Source organism: Bacillus rossius, chromosome 6, assembly GCF_032445375.1.
Source record: "Bacillus rossius redtenbacheri isolate Brsri chromosome 6, Brsri_v3, whole genome shotgun sequence".
Taxonomy (NCBI): Eukaryota; Metazoa; Arthropoda; class Insecta; order Phasmatodea; family Bacillidae; genus Bacillus; species Bacillus rossius.
Window position 1 is genome coordinate 60759645 of NC_086334.1, and position 21152 is coordinate 60780796.

The 21152-nt window shown below is 35.4% G+C and overlaps 1 protein-coding gene across 3 annotated transcripts in view; it reads right to left on the reverse strand.

Annotated features, from left to right (window-relative positions):
• LOC134533251 (gastrula zinc finger protein XlCGF57.1-like) overlaps window positions 1–18216 on the reverse strand; it is a 37226-nt gene extending 19010 nt beyond the window's left edge. The window contains exons 1-4 of one of the 3 annotated variants that reach the window (XM_063370679.1): window positions 18043–18216; window positions 13943–14056; window positions 11270–11449; window positions 9325–9412 (exon numbers count right to left, since the gene is read on the reverse strand). In XM_063370679.1, coding sequence (XP_063226749.1) covers window positions 9325–9412; window positions 11270–11449; window positions 13943–14053 — 379 coding nt within the window. In that variant the 5' untranslated portion in view covers window positions 14054–14056; window positions 18043–18216. The other 2 variants (XM_063370680.1, XM_063370681.1) reach the window with 2 other exon arrangements.
• Window positions 18217–21152: the final 2936 nt, after the last annotated feature.

A 21152-nucleotide genomic window follows, 5' to 3' on the forward strand; every position in this document is an offset into this window, starting at 1 on the left:
GTATCCCTACCAAGAGATTTTCATGTCATGGAACTAGTGATGTTAATTTTGAAGAAAGAAAGCCAATATGAAATGTAATAATAGACATAAAACTATTTTATTTTTCTTTATTTGTAATTTGGGTGAAATTTCACCCAGAAGTTGACGTCGTCCAGGCCTGTGGCCCCTTTGAGCCCGATATGCCACCGCCCAAACACCACCATCTCTGTTCATATTCAAACCTCCCGCTTGTGCGTGTGCGCGTGTGTTGGTAGCCCGGCAAGACGGCACTTAGCTGCAGTGCGCCGCACCCCTATATGTAGTAATAATTATTGTAATCCTTTTCTTTTCGCCCCAAAATAGTGTCACGACGGCTATGCATGTGAGTGTCTTTTGTTTAATTAATTTATGATGTTTTTGTAATAAAATACGTGCAAGCACGGACAAGGACGCTCCCTAGCGGGCGACGGAGGAACTAGCATGTAACTTGATTTAAACTGTTTTCTACCATATCAGTAATAATTACAGACAGTCTGGTCATGGATGTGATGTACTAATTTTTATAAAGAGTTCATGTTATTTTCAATAATAACCCGGGGCACGCAATAGCTAAGATGTTAACGGTAATTGTGTTCGGCGCGAAGGGCGCCATGTTGCCTTCCGCAAGCCCTTGTCTCAGCCCAGTCTCCTTCTACAGCCGGCCGAGAGCGGACGTCTCTGCAGACACCCCGAGGACATCACCATTGTTTCACCGAGAATTAGTTCTGTTAAGTAATTTATTCAAATTGTTTTCTTTATATCCTCGGGGCCTCTCTCGGTCGGAGAGACTGCTTAATTAATAATTATTTACTCTCCGGAGTTTTTGGTCATCCGTGTATTAAGTAACGGCTTGAGGCGACCACGTGCGTGGTTCGCCTCCTTACCTAATTCTATTCGTGCCTTGGGCGTTTTATAACAGTATCAAGGAAGGATTGTGTAAGGGCGTGTAACGTGAGTAAAAATAAAAACCAACTTAATTGAGTCACGTGTCTTTGTATTCGGGGGGGGGGGGGGGGGGGGGGGGGGGGAAGGGGGGGGGTGGGGGGGGGGGGGGAGGGGGGGGGGATGGAGCCACGTGGGTCCTTAACCAGTCAGCGGCGTATGGGACGCCCTAAGAGCCCACTGCGGTTAATTAAAAGCATGCCCGACGCTGAGAGCGGGCTTGGTTAGGAACAGGTGTTGTATTTAAAATCAGGAGGGCTAATATCTCGCCGCACATGGGCCACGTAACGCCCTGAGTTAGAGTTTCAAGCCAGGTCCACGTGCCCACTCACGTGGTGGCGCCCATTATTTTCCACCAGTATTCAAACCTTAACACCGGAACGCCCTCAAAGTAATAAAATCCAACTTTAAGGGGAAGGAGGGTGGGGGTTAAAATGGGGGTGGATTTTAAATAACTTGTTCTTCTAGTTTTGAAGATCAATGGCACAAAATTTCATCAAACACGAAATAACACTATATATTTAAATTATATAAAAATAAAAAACAAGCATGCATGCACCTATTCCCAAACAATCGCTGTAACTGTTGACATCGTTCGAGCCTACAGCCCCCTGTAAGTCCGATATGCCACCGCCCAAACACCATCCACCCTCCATTCAAACCTCCCGCCTACCCGTGCGTACGTGTGTGTGCGTGTGTGCTCGCCCGGCAAGAGGGCGCTGTCGAGCCAGTGCGCCGTACCCCTAAAAACATAAGTATATGTAATTGTGTTGTTTGTTTTTATATTCCCTAAGTGCAACGTGACAGCAGATCGGCCGGGAGGGTTTTATGTACTTTTATTTTTTAACTTATATATTAAAATATCATAGCGTTTCCGGACATTCCCGAGGAAACCCGAAGCTAGACAATAATTAAATTTAAATCTTAATAATTATAATTTGTACAATCTTTAAAATTCATTCAAAAATTGTTACATAATTTTCAAAGCTTTATTGTCATGTTAATTTAATTTCCCGTGGCACGAATTCGCTAATATCTTTTAACGGTAATTGTTTCGGCGGGAGGACGCCATGTTAGTCGAGCGAGCCATGATCTCAGCCCAGTCTTCCGCCATCAACGACCGAGAGCAGACGCATCAGCACTCCAGGGACCTCACCGCTTGTATTCTCTGCGAAGTAATTCTGTTAACTTTAATTTCATCTCAATCGCTTTCTTTTAGTCCTCGGAGCAGCTCTCGGTCGGGGGACTGCTTTATTAATTAATTTACGGCCAGTCTTGGTCTTTTATCTTGTACTACGTAATTCAACATGTGACCACGTGGTGGCTCATCACCTATAAACCGATTCGTGCCGCGGGCGTTTTGTATAGTTTCAACCGTGTACGTGTGTGAGCGGAATTAGCGGAATAAATCAGGTGTGTTAATTTCACGTATTATTCTTTTATTTTCAATCTGTGTGACCACGTGGAGAGTGACGGCGTGTGGGACGCCTGAAAGCCCACTTCGTAGGGAAAAGCGTGCCCGACGCTGAGAGCAGACAGGAATTAGTGCTAGATGTTTTCAAGGGGGGATATCACGTCTCACATGGGCGACGTCACGCCCTGAGTTAGGAGTCTCACCGGGTCCACGTGCCGTACCACGCGGTGGCGCCCACTAACAATCCACCGTAAAGCCGACCGATCGACCCCCCCCCCCCCCCCGTGTCACTGTATAAGATTAATTTTTATATAAGTAAAAAAATAAAATGTTTAATGCCTAGCTAGTGTAAAGTAATGAAACCAATGGACTGAGCTACTTATTAAAAGTTATAAAAATTAATAATATTGATATTTTGCTAAAAAAAAAATAGAGTTAATTGCAACAATAAACTATAAAATAATACAGTAAAAAAAATATTACATGGTTGAGATTCGATTCTGGGATTTCGAAGTCCAAAACCAAACTCTACCCTTTTTTTTTATTTCTGGCTGGTGATTTTCTCTACCAACCAGCAAACCATTCTCCCCCCCCCCCTCCACCCTTCTTTTGATTTCCTTGTTATTTTATTTTTATAGTTTTGACTGTTTCATAGCCTTTGATAAATGGGTGACAAACTTAGACAGATACAACTTTATGCCTGTGGCCAACTGGGGACTCCAACACAGACACCCCAACCACCGTAAGCCGGCATGCATCCAACTGCGCTACGCAGGTTGACTCATTCACCGACATACACTTGACATAAATATTAACCCTTTTAGTGCCAAAGTCCGATAAATCGGCCTTGCCTTGTTGTGCGAGAATTGCCAGGGCCGAAAAATCGGCCCGATTTTTTTTTCCGTTTTCAAGACAGGTTTTTGTTACTAGCAGCGCATTCTACCTTTCTCTAATGAAGTGTCCTACTATCTAGTTCCTTTTTCTGTAAACAGGTAGCGTATGTGCCCTACTATTTAGTTCTTTTTTCTCACAACAGAGAGTATGAGTGTCATACTGCTGGACATCGCACAGCGTAAGAAACCGCGTTTTGCTGCATTTTTTATTCTAAAGAAACACTTTTCCTTTTGAAAAAAAATTGTTTCTTTTGTAAATTCTTTATTTTAATTCTTTTATAAATAAACTGTTTTCCAGAAATTTCTACAAATGTATTTTTTTCAAAGTTATGACAACAATGGTTCATTTATGTAAACGATATATGTAACTACCAGTTTCGTGGATATTACAAATTGCGTAGGATTTTATACCGTTGGTTATTCTGCGTTGAAAATTATTATTGTAGTAGTCATAGTAAACACGTTTTCCCGCCTATTTCTCAGTGGAAAGTGATGTTACTCTGTTTCAAACTAATACTACCGCGAAACTTTGTGCGATCAAGGCTTTTGTTTTCGTTTTCATAATAATGTCTCGGAAAAGAAGTTACATTGCGGGTAAAGATGACAAAGAAATGCTCGACTATTTTTATTCGCTCGATAGTGATATTTGTGAAAGTGATACAACAAGCGACAACGATACAAGTACTGATGAGGAAGAGCATTTACCATCTACTTCAAACACACCGAGACTTACTCCTGTGGCTGCGGATAATTATATTCCAGCCGGTGCATCACTTCGTACGAATTCAGGCGATAGTTCAAGTGATTCGTCCGATGAAAATGAACAGACTGACGTAAATAATATAATCTGGTCTTCTTGTGAAAACTTTTCACCACCAAAACACAACATACCCCAGTTTTTAGAAAATGCTGGACCAAAACATTTACCCCCTCGAAACTCGAAGCCCATAGCATATTTCCAGCTAATGTTTACTTTTTCCTTACTACAGCTTCTTGTAAAGGAAACCAATAGATATGCTCAGCAGTTTTTATCACAGAACAAGGGTAAATTAGGTACAGGTTCAAGAGCTATTTCTTGGAAAAAAACTTCAGTTGTTGAAATGAAAGCATTTGTAGTATGTATAATAAATATGGGCCTCATAAAAATGCCTACACTTTCCTCATATTGGTCTACTGTTCCTTCTCGCAGCATGCCATGGTTTCGAAAAATGTTTTCTCGCAATAGATTTCAACTACTTCTAAAATTTTTCCAACTATCGGATAACAAAAACCTTGGTCTACCAGGCGAATCAAACTATGATCCAGAAGGAAAATTCAAGCCAATTATTGACCACGCAAATAATGTTTTCAAGCACCACTTCACTCCATACCAAATGCTGAGCATTGATGAAAGTTTGGTCGGAACAAAGAGCCATACTTCATTACTTCAATACCTTCCCAACAAACACCACCATAGATGGGGAATAAAATTTTGGATGCTATGTGACAGTACTGTCAATTACTGCATGGGATTTTATGTATACCGTGGTGCTAAAGATCAATTAGATAAGACTAGCATAAAACTATATGGTCTTGGGTACACTGTGATAATGAAGCTATTATCAGGTGTGAATTTACCACGAAAAGGTTATCACATTTTTGTTGATAATTTTTTTACAAGTGTACCAGTTGCACAGAAACTCTATTCTGAAGGTACTTACCTTACTGGCACTGTTAGGCGGAACAGGAAGCATCTACCAGCCGAATTACACAGGCAAAATAAATTTCAGGTTGGGGAGAAAAGGTATTTCAAAAGTAATGAACTGCTGTTATTGGCATATCGCGAAAAGAAATCTCAAACAAAACCAGTAATTTTACTATCAACAAATGGAAAAACAGAAGATGTTCAGTGTACTAAAAAACGGCACGGACTAGAGAGAGTGCGAGAAAAACCAGAAATCATTCACAAATACAATAAATACATGGGTGGTATAGACACAAGTGATATGATGCTGTATTGTTATCTCGACGAAAGAAGGTCATTGAAATACTGGAAAAAAGTATGTTTCAATATATTTGGCAGTATGGTACTCAACAGTTATATTTTGTACAAAATGAATACAGATGGTAACATTCTGACAAGATATGAGTTCGTCGCTGCTGTAGTGGACAGTCTCGGAAAAGAGTGGCTAGAACAGCAACACTAACAACCTGGTGACACTAACGAAAGTGTGGGGTCATCAGGAATTCTGAAACTGCCATTGAAGAAAGAAAAAGAATGTTGTGTTTGCAGTGTATCGAGTAAACGTCAGGGAGGAAAAAGAAAGCGTTCAAGGACAGTTTGTGCAAAATGCCATAAAGGATTGCATGGTGTTTGTTTTAGTAAACACAGCTGCTAGGACCAGTGAATATGTATTTGACTATAGTTGTGATGGATTTATCGTTGTTGTTATCATGAACTACCAATTAGTTTTATATTTTTAATTGAAAAAAATGTGATAATGCAAAATGCTGATCAAACCAAGACAATATTTTTCTTCTAAAATTTGAAAGTCATTTTCACCTAAATTTGTATAAAGACATACAATAGCAATGCATAATTTTTTAATTAAATAGTTTACTTTTTAAATACATTAATAACAGACTTATAATTATTAAAAAATTATAAGGAGTCAAAATACACTATATAGTTGGAGTTACGCTAAGAAAATATTTCATTTGTATTGTACACAGTTAGAAAAGCAATGTTTTTTTTTTTCAAAAAATTATTATTAGAATAAATATTGGAAAAAATTACATTACTACTATACTATCATATAGAAAAACAATTAAATATTTAAAAAAAAATTCAAACCAAAGAATATTACTGTCAAAACTACTCCCTATCCACATTACAATCCATAAAAAAAATTTAATAATTATTTTTTTTTTAATTTAAAAAACAACAAAAACAAAATAAGATGAAAATTTTTATGTTTAAACATGATAAAAGACAGAAGAAAACATTTATCTATAAACAGTAAAAAATTTCATAGTTATAACAGTAAAGGTTAAAAAGTTATTAAAATTAAACTCTAGAGATGCAATTTAGTTAAAAATGACCTGGCACTATTAGCACTACCATCCTAGCAGAGGCTGGCACTAAGAGGGTTAAGTAGTAAAGATTTGGTTACCAATGTTGTAAGAACAGAAAATAATTTGAGTTTTTTGATTAGTTTTTGTGTTTGTTAAAATTTATAAAATGTATTTTAGCAGAAATTTTTTGCTGAAACAAAGATGATTTGGTGGCACACTGATATTTTTTGTACATCCTCCAATGTTCACGAAGCAACTATATAAAAACAGCGAAAAAAAAAGTAAAAATTGAAACCTAATATTGCAAGACATATAGGAAAGAGCAACTAGTCTTTACCTTTAAAAGTTCACTTATAAAAAAAGTGTCACTGTTTAAAAGTCTTACAAAGGCATGCTACCAATATGAAAACTGCACACCATGCCTGGTGCGTAGAAACAAAGAAGTTTGTAATGAGTGAAGCAGTGTCGCCCTTAGTGTGCCATGCTTCAAGAGCTAATGCACCAGCGATAGTTACCTTAAGAACATTTGTAGTACATGCTCTTATACAAATTTTTATTGCATTTTATAGGAATATATTGCATTAAAAGTGATTCTACTTTTAGTAAAAATTTGTTCAGTAGCCTACCTATCCAAATTATGTTCCTATATTGGTAACATACTAACAAGATTTTTACTACAGCTTAGAAACTATATAGATAATTAGTGCATATTAGAATGATATATTTTGCCAGTTCTTGTAGCAAAAAATAAAAAAACTGCCACTTTAAGAACATTTTGAGTACTGCATATCTCACAAACTTTAAATTTTATAGAATATGATATTTTTGTATTTAAAGTGATTCTTCCTTAGGTACAAATTAATTTTGTAACAAAATTAGGCTATAATTAGTACCTACCAGAATTATATTTTTCGCTGGTTCTTGTAGCAAAAGAATAACCAACAACTTTCAAACCATTTATAAATTCATTATATTTGTCCTCTCCTTCAATAAAACCAGAAATAGTACTCCCATCTCCACTTTTTCTACAATTTTGTAGGTTTCTTTCAAGAAATTGATCAAATTTGTACAAGCGTGACTCCATATTTCTTTAAATATTTACTTATACACAGGGTATGTTGATTTTAATCAGCATGATTTAAATCGTGATTTTAGTCATGATTTAAATAATGTTATTTTTTTTTAAAAATCTCATGATTTAAATCATGTGATTTTTTTTTTTAAATCAGTGAATAAAATCAATTTATAATATGATAATATGAACGTTAATATTTCCTATACTGTACGTATTGTTTAAACCAAGTAATCATGCCTACTTACATAAAAATTGACTGCTGCAAAGATATAATGAAAATTGAATAGTACTTAATTTCTTCTACAATGTATTTATAGTTACTTTGAAACACATTAAATATAGGTGGGTGGAATGTAACTTTAAATGCCATCTCATTTTCTCTCTTCTCTCCTCTACCTCATGTGTTTGTGTTGTGTGTGTCATATCTCCTTGGCAACAGGTTTGTCTTCCAACAATGTCAAATGTAGAACTGTAGGAAGGAAATTTTCAGTTCTTTGGTATGTCTGGTTTGGTTCAGTCAACATAAAGAAATCGACTGGGTACAGAAAAAGCTGCAAAACTTGTATTTTTGTTTAAAATTTTAAATAAGTAATATGTTATGTAGAAGTTTTACTTTGAATACTCTCGTATGTGTGCAATTCTGAGAAGAAAAAAAGTAAATTGTGGTTTTGGTTTAAATTACTTTATTTAGAACAATTGGACTATAAGACTATAAGGGATGACAGAAGTGACAAAGTTACATTTAAATATGATATATTTTCAATGATGAAGTTATTTTCTATAAGACATATTTTTTTACTAATGTTAACTATGTTACTGTACAAACAATTTTCATAAACTGACATCATTAATGTTTCCTTAAAACATTATGCAATGTAAAATGTGATTATTCCAAAGAAAGAAAATTAGGCTAGTTGTCTTTACAAAATGAATTAATCTGTTATTAATTATACTGTAGAGCAAAGTCAAGTCATGAAAACAGTCATGAAAATGTACTGTATAATACACAGATTACAATTTTTTAAATTTTAACCAAAAAAATCGTATTTTAATTTTTAATAAAAAAAAAACCGATTTTAATCAAAAAAATCGGATTTTTTTGATTTTTTAAAAAAAAAATCAGGATTTTTTCATACCCTGCTTATACAGTTCCAGCTGAAACATTTATTTATAAATTCCCGCTAAATTTAGTCTTGTAATTACTACGCCTTCGGCTCGCTGACGTAATTTTCAGCCAATCACGGCGCATGACAACAGAGGCTCAATGAAATGCTTACTTCTGTTCCCACGATGCAGCGATTTTGTCTCTTTCTCACACTCCCGTGACCGTTGACTCACACACCTAGCGTGTGAAACAAGCCTCGGTCGTGGAAAAACGAAGGAGAATCATGCAGCACGCCTTCCCACACAAAAATGCCAGCAAAAAAAAATTACTTCAAAAATAAACTTATGAATTTTAAAAATAAAAACAATAAACCCGGAGAATTATCTTTACAATAACTTCGAAAAAAGGAAAAACTTTAAATCATTTGAAAACCTAATCTGAAATATGACAAAAAATTTATAACAAACAATTATTGCTGGATTGCATGAGGAAGGCTGTAATCTGGGTTGTTACAATCTGTAATTTATTATAAACACATTTTTTCAAGGGCCCATAATTTTTTATTTCACCGCAAAACCATTTTTAACTGCAATGATTGATCTGTGACTTGGAACAAAAGATCTTCCAGAAACTGTTCCATTTACAAAAATAATTTCTTCCAAGATAAAAGTATTTGCTAAATATGTAGTTAAATTCCAAACCAAAAAATGCCAAGCTAAAACATAAGTAAATTAAAGTTTTGGTTACATAAGGTTAAATTATGTAAGGTATATAAGATAAGCTTGAGTACTTCAGTCAAAAGTAAACTTGTATATGTACTTACTGTTACTTTCTTCTGATAATCCACACACAATTTGATCTTCACTAATGAATACGTCCTCATATTCCTCTTTTATATGTTCCTCAGCTACCTGTGTCCAAGAACATTTATAATACATAGTACCAAAACAGCAAACTAAATCACTTATCACAACTATTAACACATAATGATCCTTTTAAATTATATAACTTACACTTTAATGAGAAAATGAAGATTTTTAGTTTCAATTACAAAATTTGACAAGTTAGTATTAGTATAAACAGCTTGTGTGCTTCTACATGTAATTATTAAATCCAAGGTGAAATATTATGCTTTTCTTTTCCATGACAATAAGTGACAAAAAAATCTAATATATATCAGCTACAATATTAATATACAATATAGTAACAATGAGGCAAATTATTTTGTAATGTTATATTACATGGAAAAAGTGTTTCAGAAAGATTTTTACACAATCAACTGTTAGAAGGGCTGTCTCAGTGAACATCATACCAAGACATATGTTTTGATAATTAGTACACTAGGTTCTATAACTTACCTTCAAACATAGTCAATAATCTGTGAAGAATTTTTATTACAAGTAAAATTATGATAAATTTTTTACATGAAAGTGAGCAACACATTCAATCCTTTCATTTTAATAATGAAATTTTTTCCTTCAATTGAGGTTTCATAGCTCGCTGAAAAGGTCTGCATTAGAGCTGATACTGTATCCCATAACACAGACCAGGAATGTTGGAAAAGCATTCACCCACGGCTCGTGGTAGTGAACATCCTAGCATTTACCCGTTATGACTTCAGGAAACCTTGGCAAACCAATATCAGAATAGCTAAAATGGGATTTTAAACCATATGATTTGAAATGGAGTCCAGTGTCTCTTCACTGCACCAACTCACTACATTTGAGCCAACAGCTTTGTTTGATCAATATGTAGACCTATACAAACTACTGTTATTCTTCCTCATGTATAGTGGATAATCTCAAGACACATAAGAAACTTTTCAACTCCCACCTGTCAAAATTCTAAGATTCTACTCTGGGTGAAATATCTCAATCTCCTTTTTAAGGTCAGAAATTGTTCTTTTATATGCAACACAAATTATATTTTTGTAACAATTCTGGCGATAGTTTAGTCCATTTCTTTTGTAAGTTTATCATGTTTAGCATTAATGGTAATGACCTATATGATAATATTATATACTTATGTATATTTCATATCTTAATATAAAAAAAAAATTATCTAAATGCTCACAATTTACAAAACCTTACCTGCTAACCTCAAAATATAAAAATTTGTAAAACTTACAAAACATATTAAACTCCACCCGAGAATGAAAGATTTTGGGTCCTGCTAGCTACATTGAAGACAACCTGGAGTTCAATCTCCATAATAATACAGATTATAAAATGTTAAAGGACTCAGATCAATATAGTGATTGAGACAGCCTGACACTAATTAGTTGACCCAGCCATGAAATAATTCATTAATACGAAAAAGCTAAAATTGAATAGGCTATAAGAAAAATGTTACCTATGCTACCTACATGGGAATTTATTTTATTTACTATTGCTTAATGGCTATTCCTATACATATTTATGATTTTTCCCAATTTTTTTTTTGTCAAACTTGCATTTACTTAGGGTTATCAAACAGCAGTAAAAAGGCACCCAATTGTACATAATTATGATCTAGGTGTGACATATTTCAACTGGCAAACACTATTCTTGGAGACAAAACCTGTGTCTAACATCAAATGAAAAACGGGTATTGTGATATGTACAAAAATAGTAGTAGTAGGTACTTACACCAATGAGATTAATTTTAACATGGCGTATGATATATATATTAACTGAAGATAAATTATATTACTAGGGCTGTAAATCTTTGTCTTATGTCATTTACAGTGTGTAATTGTAAGGAAAATACAATACATTTACTTATCTTACCTCCGCTTTAGTGCTAGGAAACGTATTATCACAAGAAGTCATGGCGACATCAGATCTGAGAACATTGACACACTCAACACTTGTTTTTTCACGACTATAGACATCTACGTCATCACTGTCATCTTCATGGCTGCAGTCTTTCTCAACACTGCTTTCGAAGTCATAGTTGTAATTATCTTCCTGAAAATTAAAGGGGCCACAGAATAGTAGGACTTTAATAGGATAAGGATAATAACTGAACAACAGTGCAACAGTGCCAGGAAGTTGCCATGCACGCATTATTACATGGATGCTGGACAAATAAACAACTAACCAAAACACATAAAAATTGCTGAAAATGTATGTAGATAATTGTAAATACAATATTTTCTGTAAAAAAAAATTAGTGAACAAAATAAATTAGAAATTCAATAAAATGTCATGCAAATACATGTATTTTTTCATTATATAACCTTTGAATGGTAATATATATGAAAGAATAAGACCAGTGTTGAAAAAAAAAAAAAAACAACATAAATAAAAAAAAATACTTAAGTAGGACTCTATCCCGAGATTACAGAGTCTGAACACTAACCACTCGACCACCGCCATATCACACTCATGGTCACAATGCACCAGTACATACTCAACGTGTAGAAGTCTCTTGCTCACCAGGTAGTACGCCTTACTACTTGCACATCATGTTGTCCTAATGGACTACTAAAAGTGTACTAATTTGAATAAAATCCGTAATCTGAACGTCATAGCTTCCCCTTGTCATGTCTGTCTGCTACAGGCCACAGTGGTGTTCCTTATGAAACTAACTTCAGAAAATCAATTTCCTTCAATATAAAATCAATGAATACCACACATAACAAGTATATATTACCAATAATTGTATTTAAACTGATCACAGAGATGAATGGCATCAGCAGGCAAATTGTAGCTTCTTAGTGTGATATTACATCTCACATAATTGAATATTTTGTGTTGTTTCTCCCGACCATAAATGATAATTCTTTGTAAAATAACATTTATATTAATTGCTCTATGCAATAGTGCTTTGACTTTATGATGTAAAGGAAAAAGACAATCTGTTGATTGGAATTCTTTATTGTAAGAAAATTTTATTAATGGTAGAACATTTTATGATATCAGAAGTGTAAGGAAATAAATTACTGTTCACAAGACATTGAGGTAATGAAATGAAATATTATTCAAAAGTACTGACAATGTAATTAAATATAAATGCACATCAAGAAATTATGAAATACAATTATAGTTTGCTACGATATGATATATGTAACTAGCTGGAACTCAAGATATGTTGAAGTTACTAAACTAACTATGTTTTAAGAAGTTGAGCTACAAAGACTTTTAAGTCAAATTCTACCGGGAACTTTGAGAATGAGCTGAAAAACTTTGAATTACACTAATTTAACTGCGTTCTACTCGAGATGGTACTACAATTGTCTTTGAAGAGAAGTCGCAGCGATCGTCTGGAACACGTCTGCAATGCAAAGAACACGCCCGACGAGGACTGCTGCTGACGATTCCACTTTCTTCCATCGTGCTGTTAGCTGTTTCAACTCAGCTTGTACTGTGACACATCCTATTGTACGTGACGTTTGAACAGCACCGTACAAAATCGTCGATATATCCTTTGATTAATTTATTGTCCAATTCTATGTATCATCGAACGGTATGTACTCAACTTAATGTATTGTGCATGTAAATGTTAACTTGGAAAGTGTTTATGTAATTTTGCGATATTCCAAATTCCATCTCCACACATTGATATTATTCCTTCCCATATTATTTAATATTTACTTGTCTTGTATTAACTTAATTTGCCTTGTTGAATGCTTTGTTTAATCAATTTTAGTATCAATTTTCAGTTCATTTCTGTACTAACTCTAAGCCTATTAGAGTACCCTAGAGAGAAAGAGATTCTTGCAATTGCTTTACTCACACTGAGCTTAGTCAGAATAATATTGTTTGACTTAATTATATGATATATATATATATATCTATTAACCAACTAACTTGTATCACTAACTGAAACTGGCTAATCACCACCGATGGAAATCGGAATATCAAATCTTATATTAGTATTATCTTAAAAGGTTATGTAAATAAGCATTTATGTGTTAAGATATTGCTGATTGACTATGATGCAGGAATTTGTATTCGTATGGTTGTAATGAAACCTGGCCAGATAGTTGTTAAAAATATAGTTCTGACAAAGTTAATATTTAGATTTCATGGTAGATTTGGCTGGACAGATCAGTGATATACAGTTTATGAAGGTTAATTGGCGCCCTAGAATCCGGAAGTAATTTATTACCCTATACTAAAATCTTAATATTCAGAGTACATTTAAATAATGCATTAAACCGACCAAGTATAAGTTAGAAGTAGGTGTTGGTTTCTATGAACTTTGACTTTTCAACTTTGATACGAATCGATAGCAAAGTTAAAGTTGCGGAGTTCCATATTAGTTTTGGTTTTTACAAATAGCACCCCTCTCCTGCCCGAGATGTTATCCCCACCAATGCATTATGTTACTACTTCAGGATATACTTCACTGCCAGTCACTACTCAAGGATGCTGATGCATATATCCTGCATCTACGAAAGTAGATGATGCAGGAAACCAGTAAGCCATTATCAAAAGCTAAGAACTACAACTTACCACCTGTTCATCACTTTCTTGTTTTATAGTTGGGTTGACAGCTATGCCTGATGTGTCGAGGCTTCTACTCCAGCACTCATTGCCGAAAACATCTTTACTCCACCAATCCATTACCTGGAAAAAAGAATTAAAAATTACATTTTTAATTTGAGCTGACAGTGGGGTTGCTGAACTACGGCAGTTGAAAATCCACACAAGCCTCAAAGAATTTCACCTGGCCGAGAGACTATATTCATCCCTTTTTCTTTCTCCTTGTTTATATATCCTCTTTGTTGGTTGCCTAGTTACACCCTTCCCTCCACTTCTGCACAGTTTGCTGTACGTTGCGTTCTTAAATTATGTTGTTTTTTTAGCCTGAGCTACAACAATGTTCCTGTGAGATGTGACAATATAAATACAATCTAAATAGAAAAAATAAACAGATTGACTAAAAATTATTTTATTTATTATTTAAGCCATTAAATGTGCAATTAGGCCAGAAACCAAACCTTTCTGCCACACAGCAAGTTACATTTATGGTATAATTGTACTTTTCTTATGCATATCTACATTCATACAAAAATAATTAACAGGATTTCCATACTAACTCTAGATAATTTCCCTGCATTTTCCTTTTACAAACTTTTTTTCCCCCCTGTCTTATACTTATAAATCCAGGGACGTAATTACAAGGAGGCAATGGGGCTTGTGACTCGGGGGCCACATTCTGGGGGCGCTAAACTGGCAGAGTTCACTTTAGATATTTACTTGAATATAGTTATTTTGAAGGGAAAATAAACTGAATTGCTTGCATTGAGATACACGCACACGTTTATTGTAAAATATTCAAACAATTGTTATTTTTTGCATAAAATCCAAACTGCGATGATACATACCACTGAATTATGTTACAAATACTATCTATCATCTGTGTTATACATCTGGCAACACTGCTGTGAGAACTGTGACCTCGGAAAGTCACGACAGTTCTCACCCCTGCCCCTGCAAGGTGCCATGCATATAAACTCTGTGAACTATGTAGCTGATCACAACCACAACCCAGGCAGGCAGGGTAATTCACCCGGGAATATCTTTTCAAGTATGTAGCATTTCTGTTCTGTCAGTTAAAAGTGTTATTCTGATATATATATATATATATATACATACATATATATATATATACACACACACACATATATACATACATATATACACATACATATACACACATACATATATACACATACATACACATATATGTATATACACACACATATACACATACACAGGGTTGAAAAGAACAGTTACAGAACGAGAAAAATAAGTTCACTAGTCTTCGTCTTTGCTATCATGTTGGCTTAATGTAAAAACATGAAGAAAGAAGGTAAGTTATTGAGTAACTATTTTGAAAACATAATGTAACAGTGAATGGTTAAAGGTTCATTTCTTATTTTATGTATTGATAAGTAAGGTATTGCAATAGAACTGAACAATAGGATCACGTTGTGACAAAGTTCATTGAGCGGATATAAATATAAATTTATTAGGCAGTCATGCCCCCAAGGTAGCCTAAGAGGATATATGAAAAACAATTTAAATTAATTAACGGAAGACAAAATTACCTACATCAGTGGTTACCTAAGATGAAGTCCTCAGTGAGTTGGAAGTGTCCTACCTCGGGTGGCGATGCGAAAAAACTCAACTGGGGCAAGACATGGCTGCTGAGGTGGTTCGTCAGACTCAGTACAATCACGCCAAAACTCAAGTAACGATAGGTAAACCCAAGTTGTGTGCTGATGTTCGTAATTTAAGATGGAATATTTTCTTTCAAATTACAAGACATTTAATTAAACCTTAAAATACTCTTAACATTTTAGATAACAATTGTACCTCAATGGCCTTCGGTAGCCCTGGTACATTGTTATTAAACGGTACTTGAATATAATAATGTCATATAAAACTGGAAAGACATGAACACTTATTTTGACAGAAAACGTTTACAATACTTATTATTATTAATGTAAAAGATAAAAGCTTAATGATTAAATACTTTTTATAGCATTGACTCCACTGCGCCTTCTAGGGTAGTTTGCGTCGTACTCAAACACACACGTTGTCGGCGGGGATTTCAAATACCATAAGGAGAAGTATTGATGTGGCTTTGTGGGGCAGAGCCCCTGACAACATCAACATGGTTGCAATAACAGCAACAAGTATCATTAGTTATTACTTTTTCCATAGATTAAAAACTCAACTGAATAGTACATTGTTAATGGATTCATTAATAATTTGCAGCATGTTGGTTACTAAGCTTAGTGATGACTTAGTTTAGCCAAGTATCCTAACATCCAAACATCTGGATTTTTACACTTAGGATTGTATGGAATAATGAAATGGTAGTTTTACACTGCATCGTTATGCATGGAAATCTTACAGGAACAGAACGTACAAGATTATGGTAGGCTTCTAGCCATTCTGATTACTAGATTTTCATTTATCATTATCATTCATACCTACATTGTAATTGTATGAGAAAATTTTTGTATGAAATAGCTAATATCCTGCTGTTTCATCCTCAAAATTACCAAAACGAATGCATTTGTAAAACAATTATCTTAACTAAAGCATTCTTGACAGTTTAACAAAGAAAAACTCTGCAAATATTGCCTTTGTTCCTTTAGTGAATTTGGAACTAAGGTAAATATGTAGAGTACCTAGCGGTATATGCGAAATAAAATGCTAAAAATCCGAAAATACTTTTATTCTATGCTCTTTCACTTCCTCTTTTCAAATCAACCGGCGGAGGTAAGAAATTCCAAATACTTTAGGAGATATCGAATTTTTTAATTTTGCAATACAACACCTGTACAACCATTTGAACGCCAAAATTTTTGTTATTTTGCTGTGTGTTCGTGAATGCGTAATAAATAAAATGGTCGATTAGGTCAGGTCAGTTACATTATTAATACTTTCAAACTAAGCGGACATAAAAAATAATGTGAATTAATTTTAATGGCTGTTTAGTTTTAAAATATTTATAATGTAACTGACCTGACCAAACAAACCGGGACAAAGGATGAACAGTAGGAACTAAAATGGTCAATTAGGTCAGGTCAGTTACATTATGAATACTTTCAAACTAAGTGTACATTAAAAATAATATGATTTAATTTCAATGGTTCTTTAGTTTTAAAGTATTTATAATGTAACTGACCTGACCTAACAAACCCGGACAAACAATGAACATTAACAACTCACGTAAAAATTTTTTTGTTACTTATTACTTGCGCAACAATATCCAAATAAAAAATAAGACTTTAAGATTAGAAACGTTAAAAACTCACCTAAGTTGGAGGCGGGTACATTTCCTTTGCTATTAGAAGGAAATGATGTAATCGTTCACCTACGTCGCGATACCTCCGATGGAACAGGAATAAATAAATAAATAATCACGTATTGGTTCATTTGAATACTGGCCAATCACGGAACTGTCATGTGACAAAATTGTCCAATAAGAAACATAATAGATACTCGTAAACAAGAAACAATTGTGAGCGCCGCATGAATACACAGGTATTGTGATGAAAATTAAAAAATTCAATATCTCCTAAAGTATTTGGAATTTCTTATCTCCGCCGGTTGATTTGAAAAGAGGAAGTGAAAGAGCATAGAATAAAAGTATTTTCGGATTTTTAGCATTTTTTTTCCGCATATACCGCGACTCTAAATATTTACCATTTTAACTATAGGTACATTTTTTTTCAGGGAGTTCAAGAACATCTCTTTATTACCATGATCTACACCAATTATCCTCTATGTTTATTAACATTTAATTGAGATAAATCCATACAAAACATTCATTTCAAAAGAAAATAATTTAAAGTACCCTGTGTTTATAATTATTTGCAATAATATGAAATACAACACCATCGGTTAATACATTTAATTGGAAACTGAACGAGGGTAAGCAATAGGGTCCTTAGACACGTAATATATCAATAACAGCTGCAAACATCTATAACACCACGAAATACGGCATCCAAACAACGAATAGTTAATCAATTCTACAGTGCACGCAATATTAAGTAGTATCCACACAAATTGATATGCTTATTGAATACCTGAAAAAAGTCAATACAGCACAATCAGGTTGACTAATACGCAAATCCCATTCCCAATAAAATATTTTACACACAAATATTTCTTCACATTAATAAATAATTTAACTTAAAACCAAACAAATATTCGAAGCCGGAAAATAAATATATCGACCATAGATACATGAAACTATCAATGGACCAGCGATGCCAACTATTACAGAGTATTCCCCTAGGACCAACTTCAAATCCCCTTAAATTTATATTAAAAACCCTTAAATTTTCATTTTACACCCTGTTTGAGAGAAAAAAATCTCTTAAACCTTAGATTACCTTATTTTTCTGCCCAAAAAGAACATACTAATTTTGAAAAATAACATTCACTATCTACAATTTTATATATGAACGAATTTAATTTCGGTTTAAAGAAAACATGTTTACTAGCCTTGAAGTTCTGGATCGGTCTCCCAACATTTCTTATATTTTTGCTGATTTATATATATATATATATACACATACATACACGCGCACACACACACACACACACACACATGGTATATAAAAACGAAGTAAGTAGTTTATGTTTTTCTGTAGTGCCAAGATATATAAAAAAATTATAATTAATTATTCGTGTTCAAATTGTGTTACATTGTTTTATAGTGTGTTATGTGAAAACACAGCTGTGTGGCATCCCGACAAATGCATGTTTTTAAAGTGTACTGACCAAACAGTTTGGCATCAACATCTTAAGCTGAGCAGGGGAGTGCTGCAATAATAGTTATAATAGGTCACAAACTATAGCAGTCTCAAACTCAGTGTACCACTTGGGGTCACTATCCAACCCTCTCCCGGTTTAGCTCTGGAGACTAGTATGGTGCTCTTAAAGGAAATTCACATCTACCACAACGAATTCACCTCGAGGTTGACGTGTTCCAGCAACAGCGTCCAGTGCTGGAGTGGCTTGACTCAGTCATCACTGTCGAATAGCTCTCCTGAAGGTGGGCAGTCTGCCAGGCAGAGCAGGGCTGCAGCTCTCCCTCTTGCTGGGGAACAAGGAGGAGGAGGAGAGAGGGTAAAGCTCTAAAGTGTAATCCTCGAAAGGCCACTCCAGAGGAAGAGGGATGCTAGAGCATAATTCCAAGGGTTGCTCCAGCAAAGGTTTCCAGAGCGTAATACCGAAGGCCACTTTGGAGGAAGGAAAGAGAGTGAGAGTGAAAGTGAGAGTGAGAGTGAGAGTGAAGGAGAGGAGAACAGAAAGCAATAAACCGCAATAAACCAAATTCCAAATTCCTGCCATATTTCCCCAGATTTCTCTGGGGTAATGATCTCATAATATGGTCTTGTGGCCGTGTGGTTAGCATGGATGACTATGCCGTTTCCTCATATGCTCGGCCGGGAGCGTGTGACAGCGATACCAGGAACTCTTACGTTCCCATAACTCGCTATGTGGTTGCCAATATAAATATTGTGACCCCGTCACTTTGTTCGAATTATTGGAAACGACGGCGGGGCGCGAAGTGTGCGATTTTATGATTAAGGGTGGCTCACGGTCCAGAAAGAAGTAAAATAGCTGTCGCTTGTTGCTTGGCTCTATTTTTAATAGTGTAGATGTCAGGTGGGGGGAGGTCACCCTTTCCCCTCAGTTAGTTGGCTAACTGATGCATGAAAGTGTCGTGATGTCTGTATTTAGAGGCGTGTGGAGTGTGCGCAAAAATGGCCTAATTAATCTCGTTGTGTGAGTGTAGTGTATAGCTCCAAGGCCGCACATACCCGGCTGACCAAGCAGGCATATCATCGTGTAGGTATAGTCCGCTGAGTGAAAGTACGCATATTATTAGTAACACTGCGATGATACCTGCATTTTTATTAAAAAGTACCTGGGGAAAACAGCTAGCATGAACTATAGCCCCGCCTGGGCTAATGAAGACCTGAAGAAATAATTTATATTAATTTAATTAAATTCGTGAAATGATTAATATAAGGTTTCCCGTGAGTTGCTGCTTCGGGCCACGCTCAGGAGAGGACATAGCTTCATGTCGCCTGTCGCCAGCAAAAGGCAGTCGGTCAGTTAGAGAAATTGCCCAAACCTTCATCACGAGTCCCTGGCCACAACTCCTACGCTTAAGTTCTAACAGTGATGTACAGTTGACCGGGCAACTAATAATGAATTTACATACTAATATAGAGCCCCACATGGGCCAGAAGTAACCGCAATCGTGTGCCCAGCACTCGGCACCGCCAGCCCAGGCATGTCACTCGTTGGCGAGACCAGCTTCAACGGTGCGTACTTTCACCATGGGCATGGACAGTACTTGGCCAGGCAACACCGCTAATTATATCAAAAACGAGTTAGAGCCCCTCTGGGCCGCATTTCGGCTGTGTGTACTCGTTTCGGTGCTGTGTGCACTGGGATGTATGTGGCCTTGGCTTAGGCAAGTCGCGGTTTTTTAAATTGTCGCTGGACAGCTGGATCGTAGTCGGGGATAGAATGTATAAAAACATTAGGGTGTGCCGGGAGTTTGCCATAAAAAGACCTATTTTGGCGTCTTATATATTCCGAGACATATTCTACTTTAAGGAGCTGGTGTACTTCTAAAGTGCTATTATACCAGGCGCAATCTGATATTACTCGCAGGAATCTATTTTGTGTTATTTGAAGCTTCTTTATGTGCGACTGGGCTGCATAGCCATATATCTCGCAAGCATAAAGAAGTTGAGGGCGAACTATTTGCAGGTATAGTTGAAGTTTTTTCCTTCTAGGGAATTGAGGGGCCTTAAACATTGGGTATAGGGATCTTAAAGTGCCGAGTGCAATCCTGGAAACTTTATTAACCTGATGTTTCCAGGTGAGACTTGAATCGAGAGTTAGGCCTAAATATCTTACGGATTTTTCGTAAGGAATTTCTTGATTAAAGATTTTAAGTGCGCGATCAGGAGCTGTACATTTTTTAGTTAAAATTATTGTGGTTGACTTGGCTCCATTAATTTTAATGCGCCAGCGAGTGTACCACTGTTCTAGTGATGTGAGCTGTCTTTGGACAATAGTTAAGGCGAAATTTAAATTAGAAGATTGATAAACTACCGCAGTGTCATCCGCGTAGAGCTGTACATGGGCATGTTCGCGCGGTATATTG